This window comes from Lucilia cuprina, chromosome 4 (assembly GCF_022045245.1).
Source record: "Lucilia cuprina isolate Lc7/37 chromosome 4, ASM2204524v1, whole genome shotgun sequence".
NCBI classification, from domain to species: Eukaryota; Metazoa; Arthropoda; class Insecta; order Diptera; family Calliphoridae; genus Lucilia; species Lucilia cuprina.
In genome coordinates, this window is record NC_060952.1 from 62046002 (window position 1) to 62066557 (window position 20556).

The 20556-nt window shown below is 29.7% G+C and overlaps 1 protein-coding gene across 2 annotated transcripts in view; it reads left to right on the forward strand.

Moving 5' to 3' along the window:
* The window catches only part of LOC111688377 (myosin-I heavy chain), a 1083699-nt gene that overhangs the window by 591050 nt on the left and 472093 nt on the right, over positions 1-20556 (forward strand). For both annotated transcript variants that reach the window (XM_046950624.1, XM_046950625.1), the window contains one exon: positions 5816-6220. In XM_046950624.1, coding sequence (XP_046806580.1) covers positions 5816-6220 — 405 coding nt within the window. The remainder of the gene's footprint in view (positions 1-5815; positions 6221-20556) is intronic.

Here is a 20556-nt window from a genome sequence, read left to right on the forward strand (position 1 = left end):
GTCCCACTTCTGATCAGTTTTTTTTTTAATATTTTTTGAGTTATTAATGAACTGATTGTTTTATAGTTATTTTTGAATCATATTATAGTTTTTTTAAGTCTTTTGTGAGTAATTTTTATGTTTGTTACAGCCAAATACAATACCACAGAAAATAGTCTTTGATCTTCCGAATGCGCGAAACATAACTACAAAAGAAATTTATAAAGAATAATAATTGAAAGACATATTTGTGATAACTGCGTTCGTGCTGATTATTTCACCTAGCCCCCATACAACTGAACCCCCTAATAGAACTTGTAAACGTTGTAATCAAACTACAGGTCGCAATTTTGAAGATAATTCAATGAAATTTGGCACATGATATTTCATGGTACAGTAGACGAAGCCTATTGAAAATAGTTAACATCGGTCCATTATTTCACCTAGGCCCCATAGAACTGAACCCGCCAAATAGTGATTTTAAGTTCATAATTATGTTTAATATACTCGTATCTCGACAAAAAGCTGCAAAACCAAATTCTATACTAGTCTTTATGACCCTGATAAACTTTTTAATTATAGGGCCTCATTTGACCCTAGCCCCTCTAAAATTTTACTTAAATATCCACAGTTTTATTAAACAGTAAATGGCTTTAGTATATCTGAGGCAAGCTACAATTCAACTAAAACGCTTTATTATGAAAACTAAATCACATTTTATTCGCATACAGGTGTAGGGTATAATATGGTCGGCCTATATATAACTTCTATAACTTCTTACTTGTTTTTAAAATAAATAAGATTTAAATATAAATTGCAATTATTTAGACTTAGTTTAGTGATTAGTCACCAAACTATCTTTCATATAAGATTAGTAGACATACAAAATTATTATAATTATAGCATAATATAATTTCAATTTCCTTGGCAGCTCTTCTTAAAGAGTCTTCTCTGAGCTCCTTTCCTAATTAGTTTCGACTCAGCTTTGAATAGTTTTTGAGTAATTTTTAAGTGTCAAACTGCAGACAAAAACAATTATATAGGAAACAATTTAAGATCTTCCAACTATTCAATGACTGCAAAAAAAGTTTTTAAAACCATCATATTTTAAACACCAGGTTCATTAATTTATGATTGCTACACTGAAAATAATCCATGCTCAACTTTACGAAAAAAAATTCTATTTTCGTTATATTTACAAAAATTTCGTGTATAATACGAAATATTATTTAATAAAACCCTTTTCTAGTTTTACGTAAGTACGAAAACCTTTCGTAATATTTTTTTCTTAAATTTTAGCGAAATTAAACATAATGATATTAGTTATATTATGATTAAATAAAACTACAACATTTTTATAAAATTTAAGAAAAAGTATAATATTATTCTCGAATTATTTTCATAAAAAATTTAAAATTCGTGTGGAGAATAATTTTTAATTAAAATAAGAAAATTTATTTTAAAATGAGCAGAAATGTTTGAATAAATTAATATTTCGTAAATTTTACCATATTTATTCAAAATTCTTTTTTTTTCAATTTATGTAAAATAATTTTTTCAAGAATATTTTGCTTTATACTAAAATATTTAGTACAATTTCGTATGTATTACGAAAGAATTTCGTAATGCGAAACAACGAACGATTTAAACATTTTGTTATTGTTTTACAAATAATCGCTTTTCAATCATATATACGGATCATTTTCTAACCATGTTTTAAGCGCGTAACTTATTAAACACCTTTGGATTGTCAAAAATTGCTCAGTTTACTGATTAATCATCTAACAGTCTTCCAAAAAGCTAGCTGGGGTATTGTCTCTGTTTCTTTTCTGCTTTTACAGCCGAACTACAGACAACAATCATAAAATAACCGAAAGACTTATAAGTCATTTTTTACGCACTCATGCATGTGTCTACTTAATATCACATAATTCATTATAACACGATAATATTTGTATAAAATTCGACATATGTTCTGGATATAGATAAAACATTGTGCTAAAATGTTTTCGATACTGTTCATAGCTCCGATATAAAGTCATCAATATTGTTTCAAAAATCACATAAACGAATGTAGTTAGGCGTTGGAGTAAAACTCGACAGAAATATTTTTTGCCATCAGCAAGAGCGGTCCATAATAAATCAGCAAAAATTTTTGAAGTTGTTCGAGAAGAAGGGATACTTTCACGTTTTATTCTAGTTAATGCGTTTTAAATACATGCAAAAATTCTAATAAGTTTGTCATAAGTGAAGGCATAGAACATTGCATCCAATTCACTCTTGTGAATCTCTATTATAGGAATTGAAAAATTTACAACGTGCAATTTCATTCAATAAATATTAAAAAGAACATTAATTTTATTAGATTTTTATACCCTCCACCACCATCAGTGGTGATAGAGGGTATATATAAGTTTGTCATTCCGTGTGTAACACCAAGAAATCACCAAAAAAAGTATATATATTCTGGATCCTTATAAAATTCTGAGTCGATTTTGATATGTCCGCCTGCGTGTCTGTCTGGTTAAAACACGCTCAAGTTAAAACTAAGCCAAACAAATAGACCAAATTCACTGGATATATTCATTATTATCCTAAGCAGTTTGGTATTGAAAATAGGCAAAATCGGTTCACACCGGATGAAGTTATGAATCAAAATGTAAAACAACCTCGATAAATAAGCATTTTTTACACATTCTGATGTAACTTTCTCGGAAACTATGTAAGATAATTCCATGAAAATAAGCACAAATTCGTTTCTACACAAGAGTCTGATCCCGGCTGAAAGTAGCCATCATCGGTCCACAATTTCATATACCTCCCATACAAAGTACATATTCCCGGAAAATGGGTTATTTCTTAATAACTTCCTTCGCAATGTCGATATCTTCAAAAAATTTTACAAATTAAAATCAAATGTCAATGGAATTCATTCAGAGGAATTTTTTTTGGATGGGTTCATAATTGGACATAACTCCCATACAAGGTACCCTCCCGAAAATCACTTAAACTATGTGCATTACTAAATTAAGATATCCATATAAAATTTGGTACAAGTATTGCTCTCACATAAAGAAATATTTTCCGATCGGTCCATAATTGGTCATAGCTCCCATACAAAGTCCCCTCCCGAAATTCACTTAAACGCGCATAACTCATTACTTAATTAAGATATCGATAAAAAAAGTTGGTACAAGTATTGCCTCACATAAAGAAATATTACTATGAAAGTTTTTTCCGATCGGTCCATAATTGGTCATAGCTCCCATACAAAGTCCCCTCCCGAAAATAACTTAAATGCGTATAACTCATTACTAAATTAAGATATCCACATATCCATAAACTTTAGTAAAAGTATTGCTCATATGCAATAATATATTACTGTGAAATTTTTTTCCGATAGGTCCATAATTGGTCATAGCTCCCATACAAGCTTACCTCCCGAAAGTCACTTAAGCGAAAATAAATCCTTACTAAATTACAAAATCCATGTAGAATTTGGTACAAGCATTGCATATATGCTCAGAAATATTTCTGAGAATTTTTTTTTCGATCAGCCCATAACTGGTCGTAGCTCTCATACAAGGTCCCCTCCCGAAAATCACCTACACGTATATAACTCATTAAAATATTTATATCCATACATTTAGCAAAAATATTGCTTTTATATAGGGTAGAAGGGGGACCTTAGCCACTTTTTTTGAGGCGGCCTCAAATTAAAACCACAATACATATTCGTAATTTTTTTCTTGGTTCGGATACTTATATATGTTGGCTTTAGTTTTATTCCTTTCAATCTTTCCTAAGTCATTCTCATGCACATATTTTTTTAACTTTTCCGCACTGACCAAAAATGGCGCTAGCGCCCCATCCATGGGGTAAATGCGCCAAGGGGATGGGGCAGATTTGTCATTAGTAAAATAAAAGAAAAAATTACAAAAATATAAAAAATATTTTGCTGTTTTATACTTTAATTTATTAAACAAAGTATAATAAACCAGATATTTGTTTATTTCACAAAACTTAACAAAGATATTATTACTGATTTTTTCTATATTTTAACCAAATTTTGTTCTACATCACAAGCATTATATATATTTGGCGCATGTGCCCCACGGGCAGTTCTGGGTTTTAGTTTCAATGTTTTTCGGGCTTCAAATTATATTATCGAAAATATTATTATGTCTTAATGTTCACTATTATTGACGTTCTAATACTGACCAATATATTTTTTCTATCACAAAAACTAAACAAGTTAGCACAAAAAGTTCACACAGTGAAATATTTTCACAGCCCTTTGAAAACAATTAATCATGTCTGCCTCCCACCATATCTAAAGTTAATGTTTAAATTTTTTAGGGATGATAGATAATCGATAAACGAAAACAAAATTTGATAATGCGATAAAATCGATTATTCTGTTTTTAAGTTATTCGCTATTGTATGATCCCCTTTCTACCCTACATACATAAATTACACTATAAAATTGTTTTACAATCGGTCCCCTCCGGAAAATCACTTAAATTCACAATATTCATTACCAAACAATGATATAGATACAAAATTTGGAAATTGTATCCTTATATACATAATTGGACATAGCTCCCATACAAAGTCGTTTTACGAAAATTCTTGAAAGCACATTACTCATTATCATTACATTGAAAGATTTTTTCATAATCGGTTTATTACATGGGTGCGGTCGGTCTCATACAAGGTTCCTTCAGAAAATCACCTAAACACACATTACTTGTTACTAAATTACGATACAAAATTTGACTGAAATATAGATTTTATGTACAAAAATTTAGATTAAAGAATCTTTTACGATAGATCTATAATTGATCTCATACTAGGTCCTGTCCCATAAAAAACTTTAATAGTATTTAACTAGTTGCGTTATCAATTTGTGTAGAACAAAATTATATATGTATTTTAAAAATCCTTAAATCTTTCACATACATGCAAATCACTAAACATCGCTAAGCGCTATAAAAATGTTAAGAAAAATGCCTTTATAATGTTCAATAAATCTTGGAATTGTAATAAATTTAAATCTTGGGATTTTTCTATATAAGACATGAGAAAACTCATTTCTACAAATACTTGATAAATTAGAAATGCATTAATATAGAAGGAGTTGGTGGAGGGTATTAAAGATTCGGCCCAGCCGAATATAGCACTTTAACTTGTTGTATTTAATATTTGTTAAAATTTGTAATATTGAATCTTTTTTAACATCTTAAGAATAGAAGAATGTATGGCTGAATGTTTTAAGGATTTTAAAATATATTGGATATTTTTAATCTGAATGTTTTATTTTGTTATCATATAAATTTTTAACAATATCGTGTTAAAAACAAAAATTTTAATGACGAGCTATATTTTCAATTATGAACCCATGCTCTCCAATGACACGCTAATGTTAAAATCATGCATGTTTCACTTATGTTCATTATCAGTTGAACCCATGCATTTACTACTATTTGCACGACTTTTTTGCTGGGAAGTCAAACCACTATACGAAGGTCTACATCCGAAATCCATTAAGTACACATTTTTCTGGATCTAATCAAAATTAGTTCCACATATAAATAAATTTTAGACCCTCACTACGGAAACAAAACTTTTCGAGTTATCTGAAAATTTTACAGTTAAATGTGTTTTAATAAAAACTGCTAGTGGAGGATATTTAAGATTTGGCACAGTCGAATATAGCTCTAATATGCTTTTGCTAATGTTATTAATATATAGACTTTTGAATATTGAATAATAAATTATATAAATAAAAATATCATTAAATTCTCTTTTAAAATGTACGTCTGTATATTTGCAGGCGATGAGACGACTTGGAACTATTGTATGCCGATTTTTCTTTTTGGATGGACGTACAAAAGCTATTGATGTTCATCCGACTGACACGGCGGGTGATGCAGTGTTAAAATTGGCCGAAAAACTTAATCTATTTAATACTGAAGGTTGGGCTATATTTCAATCACGACCGAATGGAGAGGAACATATTAAATCTTTTGACTACCTATATGATGTTATAGCAGCATGGGAATTAAAACAAGTTAAATTACAACCAACAACAACACATAAAAGGTTAACTAATGGATCATCATCGGGAGAAAATCGTTTTGTTTTTAAAAAAAGATTATTTAAGTCAACTAGAGAATTATCACAAGATCCTGTGGAAGTAAACCTTCTCTATGCTCAAGCTGTTTACAGTGTTGTAAAGGTAGGCTACGTATTCATTATTAAGTTCGGGTTTTCTATATCTATGGTAAAATTTTTAAATGTTTTGATTCATTTCTAAACTTCTTGTTAGAATTTATTTTATTTTGAACATATTTATAAGAATACCATGATACAGCACTACACAGTGAGATAGAAATAGAAAAAGAAGGAAATAAATCTGTATATATGGCATTTCACGTCAAGTGAGCCAACTTTTGAAATCGATGTCTTCCGATCGCAATGAAATTTGCACCATAGTTAGTTCTTATAGGATAGTAATTCAGACACAATTTTTCAACAAGATCGCTCGTGAACTTTCTAAGTTAGAGGCTGTCAAAATTTGACATTTTGGCCATGCAGGTGTTTTTTCTCATCCATGTAACTTATTGCCAGAGTAGGAAGAGCGTTCAAATTGATTTCTCTCTCGAGTGATATTAATTCGAGCGAAATAAATTGTTTACTTTCTTGTGAATTTATCTTTTTTCTCGTGACTTTTAAAAATAAATCTCACGAGTAATATTTAAATTTAAAAAGCGGAAAATAAATTTCTCTCATGAAACGAGTACAAAAGAGTATTTCATGAGTTTTATAATATAGTAAATCTTAAGAAAATGAAAATTAACTTTTTTATGTGTGAGTGTGTAAGCATACATGTGCATTTATGTATATGCGTGTTTAAACTTTAAAGAGTTACGTTTGCCTGTAGATGTTCGTAAATTTTTAAAATGTGGTCAATTTCCAGAAATTTCATTTTGATTTTATGGCTTTTTACGATCTTTGTGCACGTGTGCAAATAGAAATATCAATTGTTATTGTAATTGAAGTAAGAAATAGGATATACGATGTGTCAATTAGGTTTTTTGTATTAAAAAACATTTGTTGATGCAATTTATTTCGCTTTTTTCTTAAAAATTTACAATAATATTTTGAATTTTTTGGAATTCCAGTTATTTAAATTGGTTTTTTACATTTTTTGGATTTAATTATTTATTTGTTAAAAGGGCATTTTAATATTAGCATTTTTTCTAATGTAACATCATAATTGCATGGTCATATTTAAAATAAATATGTAATTTAATCAAATATTTTAGAGTATTTGAATAATAATGATATAAATACTTCGACAGCTATTTAATTATCCCCGTACTCATACAATTATCCCCGTTTCCATACAAAATTCCTACAATAACCCATTAATATATTTATTAAATATTTATAAATTAGTGTTTAACCCAAATAAAATGCTTAGAAATATATGCAAGTTTTAGTTTTGCAAATAAACATTTTTATTTTTTAAAACATTTGTTTGTCGCCATAAAACCTTTTTCTCCGCACACACATCCATCTTTCACATACATATGTACGTACATACTTCTTACTACATTTATTTTTTACCACCGCCATTAAACCGGTTTTCGTGCACACATTTTCTGTGTGCGAGTTTTATTTAAATTCTATTCATTTTGATATCTCTTGTGAGAGAAATTAAAAAAAAACAATATATACATATAAATATCGCTCATGAAGTGAGCATAAAAAACGAAGAGTTAAAAAAATAGATCTCGCGAGATTAAAAATAAATCTCGTGAAACTGAGTTGTAAAACGAGAGAAATAAATAAAATTATATTCACGAGTGCAAAAAATGCCTACTCTGCTTATTACCTATTGTTCTTAACAAAATGTGTCCCAAATAGTTTAGATAACTATTTGTGCAATCTTTCGAAAAAAATTCAAAAAAAAATTTAATAAAATATTTTTGATTTTTTTAAAATCAAAAACATTTTTGACTTTTTTTCAAAATGAGCCCTTTTTATTTTTTTTTATTTTTTAAGAAAGCTTAAGTCCTATATGGTCCTAAGCGCTTAGTGGGATGCGAGTGTGATATCTATCAAAAAAAATATTTTGTAACTCAAGATTTAAAATTTTTGTATTTTTTTGCAAAATCAAAAACTTTGTTGACTTTTTTTAAAAAAATGGACCCATTTTTTATTTTTTTGCCATCAAAATAAATGTTTTGTAACTCAATACAAATGTTTTTAAATTGATTTTTTTTCATATTTGTGCGTAAGTGTTTTTAAAACCTTAAAAATAAAAACCACAACAACTGACCGATAATAGCCACTGGAGGGGTGCAATATGAGGCCGACAGCTATTAATTTTCCACCCCCAAAATTTGTCTGAGTTTTGTATCTTGCGGCTTTTTTATTCAATCCTAGAGGTAGTTTTCAGCGCACGTGATTTTCATTGTTAAAATAGGTGCCCCAGAAACAAATTTTTGGAATCAAGTGGAAATATTTTATGGCCCTTCTCCGAAGTACCAGTTTATTTATTATTTTATGACATTTGACTTTAAGAAGTGGGTGGAGAGGTAGAAGTTGTCAGGTAGGTTATTTATATGGTGGTTTATTTTTATTATTATTTGTAACATTTGGTTAAACTAGGTACTTTAGTATGTATGCCAGGGATGAAAGACTAGATGTCTGTACGAATCGATGGCAAGAAAGTTCAAATGCAGAAGAGAATGGTTCTCTGTAACCTGAATGAATTATTCGCAACATTTCAATCTGAATACGAGGATGTCAAAATTGGATCCACAAAATTTACACAACTGAGGCCAAAACAATACGTTTTGGCAGGAAGTATCGGAACTCACACAGTATGTGTTTGTATTTACCATGAAAATGTTAAATTGATGTTGAAGGAAATCAACTTAAATTACTTAAAAGATGATTCATCAGAAGATTTACACCATTACCGCGATTGCCTTAAATTAACTATGTGCCCTAATGCTACAACTTCTTGCCACTTAGGTGAATGTTCGAATCGCCCGGAAACCACATCTATCAAAGAAAATTTAATCAACTCTTCTGATCGAGAATGTATTGAGGAGTTAAAATTTGAATCTTGGCTTCAGACTGAAAGATGCACACTGAAAACCATAATTTTGATGGTTTTGTGGATGAACTGTGTAGAGGATTGCTAAATTTGAGAACCCATGACTTTTTAGTCAAAGAGCAGTGGTCATTATTCAAGGACTTGAAAACACATTTGAAGTCTGGTGAATTCATTATTTCATTTGATTTCGCAGAGAACTATTAATATATTCTTCAGGATCCCATACAATCATTCCACTTCAATAACGACCAAGCAACTATATTCACAGTAGTTAATTACTACATGAAAGAAGAAAACCTGGAACACAAAAGTATGGCAATCATATCCGATGATTTAAAACATGACACCGTTGCAGTTTATGAGTACCAGAAGATAATACTAAATTATCTAAAATCAAAATTTACAGTAGAAAAGGTATACTACATTTCGGACGGAGCTCGTCAACATTTTAAAAACAAAAGTAGCTTCTCAAATATTAGAGCTCATGAAAAAGATTTTGGAATGCCAGCTAAGTGGCATTTTCATCCTACTGCTCATGGTAAAGAAGCATGTGATGGTATTGAAGCAAACCTCCAAAGAAATGCAGCGAAGTATAGCCTCCAGTGCTCTCATCAGGATCGCATCTTAGATGCGACTGCTTTATTTCATTGGGCAAAGAATTATTGTAAAGAAACTAAAATAGTTTTTAGTAGCAAAGAGGATCATGAGAAAACATTGAAAACAGATTCGATGCTGCTGTAACAATCGATGGCACTGCTCAATACCATGCATTCATACCGCTTGTCGATGGAAGACTCAAATTAAAAAAAGTTTTCTGCATCTACTCAATGCGATTTCTTTCCAAAGCCAAAAAAGAAGCCAACAGCGAAATCAGTAGCTGAATCTAATAACGCCAAGAAAGGATTGACAAAAAAAACAGCTAATAAAGGTGACAAATAAGGAGGATAAAAGTATGGATATTTGAAAATTTAAAAACTTCATAAATTAAGTGTAAAAATAATTATTATATAAATTGATCTATTGTGATTAAGATTAAATTTTACTAAATTATTCATATTTTTATTATTATTATAATTATTATTACAAATAAATAACAAAATTAAAACATTTCCATCGAAAAAGTGATTTTTGTTCCTGAGGTTAACATATAATGGGTATTACAGTATCGAGGCTATGAAATTTTAGTTGGGTATGTTACATACCATCGGAAAGGCTAATGTGTCTAGTTTCTCTGCGTAAGTTTAATTTTTAAGGTTTACACACAAATATGAAAAAAAAATTAAAATAGTGCAAATTTAAAAACCTTTGTCTTGAGTTACAAAGCATTTATTTTGATAGATATCTCACTTGCATCCCACTAAGCGACCAGAAAGGTTTTAAAGGAAAAGACCTAAGCTTTCTTTTGAGAAAAAAATTAATAGAAAAAGAGTCCATTTTGGAAAAAAGTCAAAAAGGTTTTTGATTTTTCAAAAAAAAAAGTAAAAATTGTATGTCTTGAGTTACAAAACATTTTTTTATAGATATCCCACTCGTATCCCACTAAGCGACAAAAAGGGTGCTAAAGGAAAACACGTAAGCTTTCTTCTGAGCAAAAAAAAAATTTAAAAGTCAACAAAGTTTTTGATTTTGCAAAAAAATTCAAAAATTTTAAATCTTGAGTCCCACTAAATCTATTTGATTCTCTACAAATTTTGTTATGACTTCTAAACCCGTAATATACATAAGAAAGGATATATTTCTTAAAAATTTATTATTTTGACCTTTGACCTCTAATATTTCTTCTAATTAAGACATAATTTCATATAAAATTATCCACAATATTTCTAACATCGAGTTGATGGTCTGTGGTAATTTTTACATTATTCGGCATAAAAACCTTTGTTTGAGTGGACTAAAAATGTATAAAAAGCACACATTTCCTATGAATATTTTAAATGTAGCTAAAAAAAACTGCCATAACTTCTGATCCCATTGAGATCCCAATTTCAAATTTTTACATAAGTAGTAATAATAGTTCTATTGCCTATTTTCTGTATAAAAATCAAGAAAAACAAAATACCATTTTTCAGGATATTCAAGGATAAAGGACATTTTTCGGTATATGATCCTTGAGCCAGGACCTAAAAAATATTTTATGAAATTTCAACAATGAGTAATCGGAGTCCTATCGAACGAGACCTCATATGTTATAATCGGATAACGGGTTCCAATGTAATTAAGTAGTCAACATTGCTAATTTTCCACAAAAATACTCGAGATGCCCAACTTTAGGAGCCCATAATATATGAACCATATAAGTTACGGATCCAATTTATACGTCATATAAACCGTATTTAACTAAATGGTCTAAATTTTAACTAAATCGAAGATGTCAAAAATTTAATGTGGTCGAAGTGTCTGTGGAATGACTCATTATTAAACATATGAACAATTAAGGGTAAAGGCGGCGGACTAACAATTGGGGGTATGCCACCTCTCATATAAAGTAAATGAAAAATTCGGATATATGAGAAACTATCACAATCAAATTTTGCAGAAACAATTCTGACATCTATGCACGCAGAGAAAATATATAGTTGTGGTAACCATAATCTAAGAGCAACATATTATGGTTAGAATAATGGTTAAAGTTAACACATATTATAATAATTTTTATACCCACCATCAAAAAAGATGGGGGGTATATTGTTTTTGTCATTCCGTTTGTAACACATTGAAATATTCGTCTAAGACCCATAAAAGTATATATATTCTGGGTCCTTATTAGATTCTAAGACGATCTAGCCATGTCTGTCCGTCTGTCTGTCTGTCTGTTGAAAACACGATAGAGTCCAAACGGAAGTAGCTAGCAAGCTGAAATTTTGCACAGATACTTATAGTTGATGCAGTTTGTTTGGTATTGAAAATAGGCAATATCGGTCCACGATTTCGCCTAGCCCCCATATAAGGCCCCCTTTAGAAAATGACATTATCGCCAATAACTGACTAACAAAAGTATCAATAGCGCTGTAATTCGGCACAAACATGTTTTATAGGGACATAAATCTTTTCAAAGAATTTCATAAGGATCGGTCCATAATTGACCCTACCCCCCATACAAAGTACCCATCAGAAAATGACTTTATCGTTCACAACTGACTAACAGAAGCATCAATAGCGGTGTAATTCGGCACAAACATGTTTTATGGTGACATAAATCTCTTCGTAGTATTTTATAATGATCGGTCCATAATTGACCCTACCCCCCATATAAAGTCCCCTTCAGAAAATGACTTTATCACCAATAACTGGCTAAGAGAAGCATCAATAGCAGTAAAATTCGGCACAAACATGTTTTATGGGGACATAAATCTTTTCGTAGAATTTTATAAGGATCGGTCCATAATTGACCCTACCCCCCATACAAAGTACCCTTCAGAAAATGACTTTATCGCTCACAACTGACTAACAGAAGCATCAATAGCGGTGTAATTCGGTACAAACATGTTTTATGGTGACATAAATCTCTTCGTAGAATTTTATAAGGATCGGTCCATAATTGACCCTACCCCCCATATAAAGTCCCCTTCAGAAAATGATTTTATTGCCCATAACTGACTAAGAGAAGCATCAATAGCAGTGAAATTCGGCACAAACATGTTTTATGGGGACATAAATCTTTTCGTAGAATTTTATAAGGATCGGTTCATAATTGACCTACCCCCCATATAAAGTCCCCTTCAGAAAATGACTTTGTCGCTTATAACTGGCTAAGAGAAGCATCAATAGCGGTGAAATTCGGCACAAACATGTTTGTTGGTCTCATAAATCTCTTTGTAGAATTTTATAAGGATAATTGACCCTATCCACAATTGACCCTATACCACCTATAAGGTCCCTTTCAGAAAACGACTTTAATGCTCATATCTACCTTAGGAAGCATATATATAACAATAATATTTGACATATAAAAGTTTTATGGGAACTAAAATCATTTTCTTAAATTTTATGAGGATGAGTCCATTATTATCTAACCCCCTGATAAGGTGCCCTTTAGACAACGAATTCAACGCTCATTACTACAAAATTCTACATACACAAGTTTCGTGCGAGCCAAAATCTCCTTATCAAATTTTATAAGGATCGATCCTTATTGAAAGTAAGAATATCGGTTCACGTTTTCTCCTATCCCTATTATAATGCCCTCTTCAGATAATAACTTTATCGCTAAGAGATGTATCAATAGCGGTGAAATTCAACACAAGTACTCACATGTCTTCAAGTAACTATATTATGGTTACATATTAAACATAATATGGTTTCTAAAGTGCTCGGCGTAAAATGTAATTATTTGTTAATTTTCTTTTAAACAAACACAAAACATTCAAGCACTGGTATTCGAATAAAAAATTTATATCCACACTTTCATGCCAATATAAACACAATATAAGTTTTTTTAATTATTAATTTTTTTATGTACCCTATTTTATGTATTTTATATTTCTATTGAAATTTATATTGTTTCCTATTGTATTTTTAGATATTATTTATTTTTGACAATTATTTTAACACTGCGTTTTTTTAACAAATTATTTAATCCGAACTATTACGGATAAACCATACTGATATAAAAATGGCGATAAAAAAATATTTTTAATAGTAAACATATTTTATCTTAAACATTATATGGATAAACGTGTAAAATCCTACCATTTAATGGTTATTTGATAGTTTAAATGGTTCTAAATAATATAGTATGTTAACATAATTATCATTATTCATTTGTTGTAAAAATAATTATTTTTCAGAGAATCATTCTCAAGAGTAGGAAGAGCGTTCAAATTGATTTCTCTCTCGAGTGATATTAATTCGAGCGAAATAAATTGTTTACTTTCTTGTGAATTTATCTTTTTTTCTCGTGACTTTTAAAAATAAATCTCATGAGTGATATTTAAATTTAAAGAGCGGAAAATAAATTTCTCTCGTGAAACGAGTACAAACGAGTATTTCATTAGTTTTATAATATTGTAAATCTTAAGAAAATGAAAATTAACTTTTTTATCTGTGAGTGTGTAAGCATACATGTGCATTTATGTATATGCGTGCTTAAACTTTAAAGAGTTATGTTTGCTTGTAGATGTTCGTAAATTTTTAAAATGTGGTCAATTTCCAGAAACTTCATTTTGATTTTATGGCTTTTTACGATCTTTGTGCACGTGTGCAAATAGAAATATCAATTGTTTTTGTAATTGAAGTAAGAAATAGGATATACGATGTGTCAATTAGGTTTTTGTATAAAAGACATTTGATGATGCAATTTATTTTGTTTTTTTCAAAAAATTTACAGCTCAATAATATTTTGAATTTTTTGGAATTCCAGTTATTTAAATTGGGTTATCGACAATAATTATCCCCGTACTCATACAATTATCCCCGTTTCCATACAAAATTCCTACAATAACCCATTAATATATTTATTAAATATTTATAAATTAGTGTTTAACCCAAATAAAATGCTTAGGAATATATGCAAGTATTTGTTTTGCAAATAAACATTTATATTTTTTAAAACATTTGTTTGTCGCCATAAAACCCAGCAGTTCGACGGGACAGTCCCGAACTGACCACTTAGCCTACCACTTGTGGTGGCCCCTAGCCACCTGTCTACCCAGGTGACCGACCATTTTAACATGGGCTTGTCCTACGAGGAAGTCAATCGTCACTCTACACCCTACAAAGAGACAGTAAAGAGACGATTTCCTCCGCTCTCGCTTACAAAGGGAACACTAAAGTGACGACTGTCTTCATTCTCGATTACAAAGAGTTTATTTGTGACGAAAGACCAAAAACATACGAATTGGAGTCAGTCAGGTGGTAAGATATTAATGGAACTAAAATTTAAAAATTTCAAGTGTCTACTCTCCAGAATACTATGGGACAATAATGTGACGATGGACCCAAAAGTTATAAATTTGAGTCATCCAGATGGTGGCATATTAGTAGAAAATAATAATCATTTCTCCAAAAGATGGGTAAAATAACTACTTTCGGAAGTACAGCAAAAAAACAACTTTTAAGAGTATAAACTCTAGGTTACTTGGGGACAGTAAAGAGACGACTGTCTCCGCTCCCGCTTACAAAGGGGACACTAAAGTGACGACTGTCTTCATTCTCGATTACAAAGGGTACATTCGTGACGAATGACCCAAAACATACGAATTACGATCATCCAGGTGGGTAACTATTAGTGGAAATTATTGTCTTTTTCGTATGCATTGACTCTTTGTCGAACTGCTGGGAACCTTTTTCTCCGCACACACATCCATCTTTCACATACATACATGTGAAAGATGGATGTGTGTATATACGTACATCATTCTTACTAAATTTATTTTTTACCACCCCAGCAGTTCGACGGGACACTAAAGTGACGACTGTCTTCATTCTCGATTACAAAGAGTTTATTTGTGACGAAAGACCAAAAACATACGAATTGGAGTCAGCCAGGTGGTAAGATATCAATGGAACTAAAATTTAAAAATTTCAAGTATCTACACTCCAGAATAGTATGGGACATTAATGTGACGATTGACCCAAAAGTTATAAATTTGAGTCAACCAGATAGATGGTGATATATTAGTAGAAAGTAAAGATGGGTAAAATAACTACTTTCGGAAGTACAACAAAAAAACAACTTTTAATAGTATAATCTCTAAATTACGTAAAGAGACGACTGTCTCCGCTCCCGCTTACAAAGGGGACACTAAAGTGACGACTGTCTTCATTGTCGATTACAAAGGGTACATTCGTTACGAATGACCCAAAACATACGAATTACGATCATCCAGGTGGGCAACTATTAGTGGAAATTACTGTCTTTTTCGTATGCATTGACTCTTTGTCGAACTGCTGGGACCGCCAATAAACCGGTTTATGTGCACACATTTTCTGTGTGCGAGTTTTATTCAAATTCTATTCATTTTGATATCTCTTGTGAGAGAAATTAAAAAAACAATATATATAAATATCGTTCATAAAGTGAGCAAAAAAAAGAGTTTAAAAAAATAGATCTCGCGAGATTAAAAATAAATCTCGTGAAACTGAGTTGTAAAACGAGAGAAATAAATAAAATTGTATTCACGAGTGCAAAAAATGCCTACTCTGTTCGTAAATATAACATTCAATGCCCTTAAAAAAATAGTGTTAAAATTTTTAATTTATTGTAATCCCTTTAGGATTTATGACGGTTATAATGTTGGCTTGTGGTTTAATAATTTCCCATCAAACAATGGTGTTTTTCATCATCATATCTGAATTTAATAAAACTCCATCCAATTAATGTTCCATATATAACATGTATAATGACAAATTTTGGGCTTTATAACTTTCGTGGTTTTCGAAATCTGAAAATTTAAAGTCTCATCACATCTAAAGGGTTAATAGTAAAATTTTTGTTTTTGCACCATTTGTCTCAGCAAAAAGCATACTTTGATTATGCACAAAGACACATTTTTTAAAAATATTTTTTGGAAAAAGTGCATCATTGGATAAAAGAGTGAAATTAAGCTCATTCTTATTGATTTTTCCTATAAAATCAATTATTTGAGCATGATTTCCTATAAATTCTACAGTTTCTGCTCTGTAAAAAATGTCGCTCAAAATCAGTGGTTTCCGCTTCAGATATACAGAAGAAGGAGTTGGAATTTTAAGAAAATTATTGCAGCATAGTATTTACTGATACAAAAACATTCTAAAAAGTTGTGATATCACAAAAACGGGAAACATTTTATTTTTTGAAATGAATATTTATAAAGCTACTAAATTTTTTGAACTTAAATAAAACAAGTTAGAGTGCTATATTCGGCTGGGCCGAATCCTAAATACCCTCCACCAGCTACTTCTATATTAATATATTTCTAATGTATCAAATATTTGTAAAAAAAGAGTTTTCTAAATTAAATAGAAAAATCCCAAGATTGAAATTTATTACAATTCCAAGGTTTATTGAACATTACAAATGCCTTTTTCTTAACATTTTTATAGCGCTTAGCGATATTTAGTAATTTGCATGTATGCATGTGTATGAAAGATTTAAGGATTTTCAAAATAATTTTGTTCTACACAAATTGATAATGCAACTAGTTAAATACTATTAAAGCGTTTTTATGGGGCAGGACCTAGTATGGGAGATATGATCAATTATAGACCTATCGTAAAAGATTTTTTAAGCTAAATTTCTGTACATAAAATCTATATTTCAGTCAAATTTTGTATCGTAATTTAGTAACATGTAATGTGTGTTTAAAGCTAAGTTCAGACCTGTAAAATATTTGGTCCAAATATTTGTTATAAAATATTTATAAAGTTGCGTCAAACAAATGCAATATTTATTTCATGTTCAGACTTGAATAAATATTTAATGGTATTGTTTTATCAAACAGTGCAAAAATAATTTGGTTCAAACACACACATGTTTTGCAGCCACAGTATATCGTATATTTTCATCCAAGAAAAAAACAATTTGGCAATTTGTTTTAATTTTAACTATTTTTATTAGGTTTAAAATTTAATTTTTATAATAAAAGTGTATAATATTAATATATAACACGATTGAAAAAACTTTGTTTGTCGAATCTGAACATAAAATATTTCATGTTAACAAACAGCAATGCGGATGATTTTCATAAAACAAATTGATTTGCTGGCAAATAAATATTTTCTCATTGTTTCATCAATGTGAACACCAAAAGTCAAATAATTTACGTCATTTTGGTAAAATAATTATTTGATCTTGCAAACCAAATGTAAGATCAAACAGCGTCAATGACAGCTGTTCTTTGTTTATTTTCTGAAAAAAAGTCTTATCACCTCATACAAAAATGTAAATAGTCGCTTATATGACTGGTTTTATTTTATTTTTTATAAAATATAAATCTGAGACAAAGTTGTTACATTTAATTGAAATTCAAGCAATTGCGTAAATTAATGATAATTATTATTTTTGTTGTTTGTTTTGTTATTTAATGGTTGGTAACAACCAGTGTTGCCACCAAAAAATTTAGAAACTACACTTGATCGACTCCTAAATTACACATTAAAAAAAATTACACATGCCCTTTTTTATTTTTATTTAAACATAAAAAAACAATGAAACAAAAATAAATCATATACATATTTTTCTATACGAATATTTAAATAATTATAATTAATTCATTTATAAACAAAATATAATATTAGATAATTAAAATATCTCTATATATACATTTATAGTTATAACTGCGATCACTATTTCCAATTCTTTTTGATAATTGCTTGACTAGGTTCATAGTTTTCTTTACCGTTTCTTAAAATTCCTTCATTAGTAAAAAAAAATTATGCAATTGTTTCAGAAGACATTCTATTCCTTAAATCAGTTTTGCAATTTTTCAAATTACTAATTTCAGCACAAGCATTTGAAAAAGGTAATATTAAAATAAACTGAATTACTTTTGTATATTGGGAAACAAACATTCTTCTAAAGAATTTTTTAATTTAAAAACTTTAGGCCAGTATACTTCTCTGGTTCTAGACTTGCATTAAGTTAAAATTTTTCAAAGTCTAATAGAGCATGCTGTCGCCATTCATTATCAAGTTGTTGTAAATCTGTGTCGAATGACGGAAATCTTTTTTTAAATAGGGATAATATCTTTGGTTCAAAAGACTGAACAACTTTTGGATTAATAATATCTACAATAGAATAAATTTGATCACTAACATCAAATCTTGATTTTATTTGACGACTTGCCTCCATGTAAAATTCTCTACAATCTTGATGAAAGATTGTTTTATCTGATGCAGATATCTGAGCTAAATTTTCATATGCAGCAACACCAATATACATATCATTTATGTTTGAAAATAGGTTTTCATCTGATTCGTTGATTTACCATACGATTTTTGACTTCAAAACATCCATTTTTATATAATTTGAAGAATATATTTTTAATATATTAAAAACTTCACTTTTCATTTTATATAAAATTGGCTTTTCTGATTGAAAAAGGACATTAAAAGAAACTAGAATACCTAAAGTATATGACAATCATTTCAGATTTATTTAGCCAATCAGATTGGAATCTGAAGTCATTTCTTCCAGTCATTCCTAAAATATATTATTTAACTAGATCTAAAAAACAACGTAGCTTTTACACACTTGAAACAAAATTACCACTAGAAATTAGTTTTAGTTAAATTTGATTATTTAAAAATTTTCTTATTTCTTGCTTCGTTATTTTTGAATATAAAAATATGTATATGCACCATCATCACTCACTTTTTTTAACAACCGGCTTTCAACAAATTTCAAAAAATCGCATATATTAGAAAAGGACGGACACTTTTTGCTTAACAGTTTTAAAGGGAAAATAAATTTCTATGTATGTGTGTGGATCGTTTTGTTTTAATAAAAAACACTGACTTATTATTCAAACAATGTGAAAACTGTTGCATATGCAAGAAAAGGACAGATATGTACGTATTGTAAAGGGAAAATAAATGAAAAACAAAACCAGTGTTTGAAAGATCAAATTTGATATAAAATAAGTAATACTTATGTAAATACAATGAGATTTTAAATTGCACATAATTTACACTTGAGTTCAATTACACATGGGCTACACATGGAAATAAAAATTACACACAATATGTGTAATTACACATGAAGTGGCAACACTGGTAACAAGATACTATATATAGTTATACCACATAATATATGCATCTATAGTCTAGTTTGCAGTCTAGTCCAACGGTTCCCAAATTACAATTAAATAAGAGATACTGTTATCTCGGAGTATGAAGTTAGGCCACATTTCATAATTCAAGGACAAGCTTATCGCAGATTTAAGTTTGTCAAATTGTAAACAAAAGTGTTCTTGGAAGGACTAAAATAATATATTTCCGAAACAGAGGTGACTCTTTATTCGTCTTCAATACGTTAATCCAGGTAATTTTAAATATAAATATTCCATTCCGACGTGATACACAGATTTTAACTTGATTTTGTCGACCAATATTATTAAATTAACATCAGAAAATGCTAAAAGTCTAAACCATGCAACTTCAACTTCTTAGATTATTTTCCCGAAAAATTAGCTAACATACTCAGATTATCCGTCTGCAATCGCAAAAAAATTTTGCAACGTGACTCTTTAAGCACATGTCGACGATATTTGATGAAGAAACCTGTTCGTTACCTTAAAGAAAAATTAACGTGAAAGATCTCACGATCATAAAATTAAACATCATGTTAACATTTCAACAATGAAGTCATTCTATCTTCAAAAACAGGCATTTGAAACTTCTCTGCAATATTAATTATTCTCAATGTACGGGAATATTTTATAGAAATGACATATCTACATCTGTTAGACCTTGGGATTTATGGACTATGACAATTTTCAGATGAACAATTGCATATTTAGAAC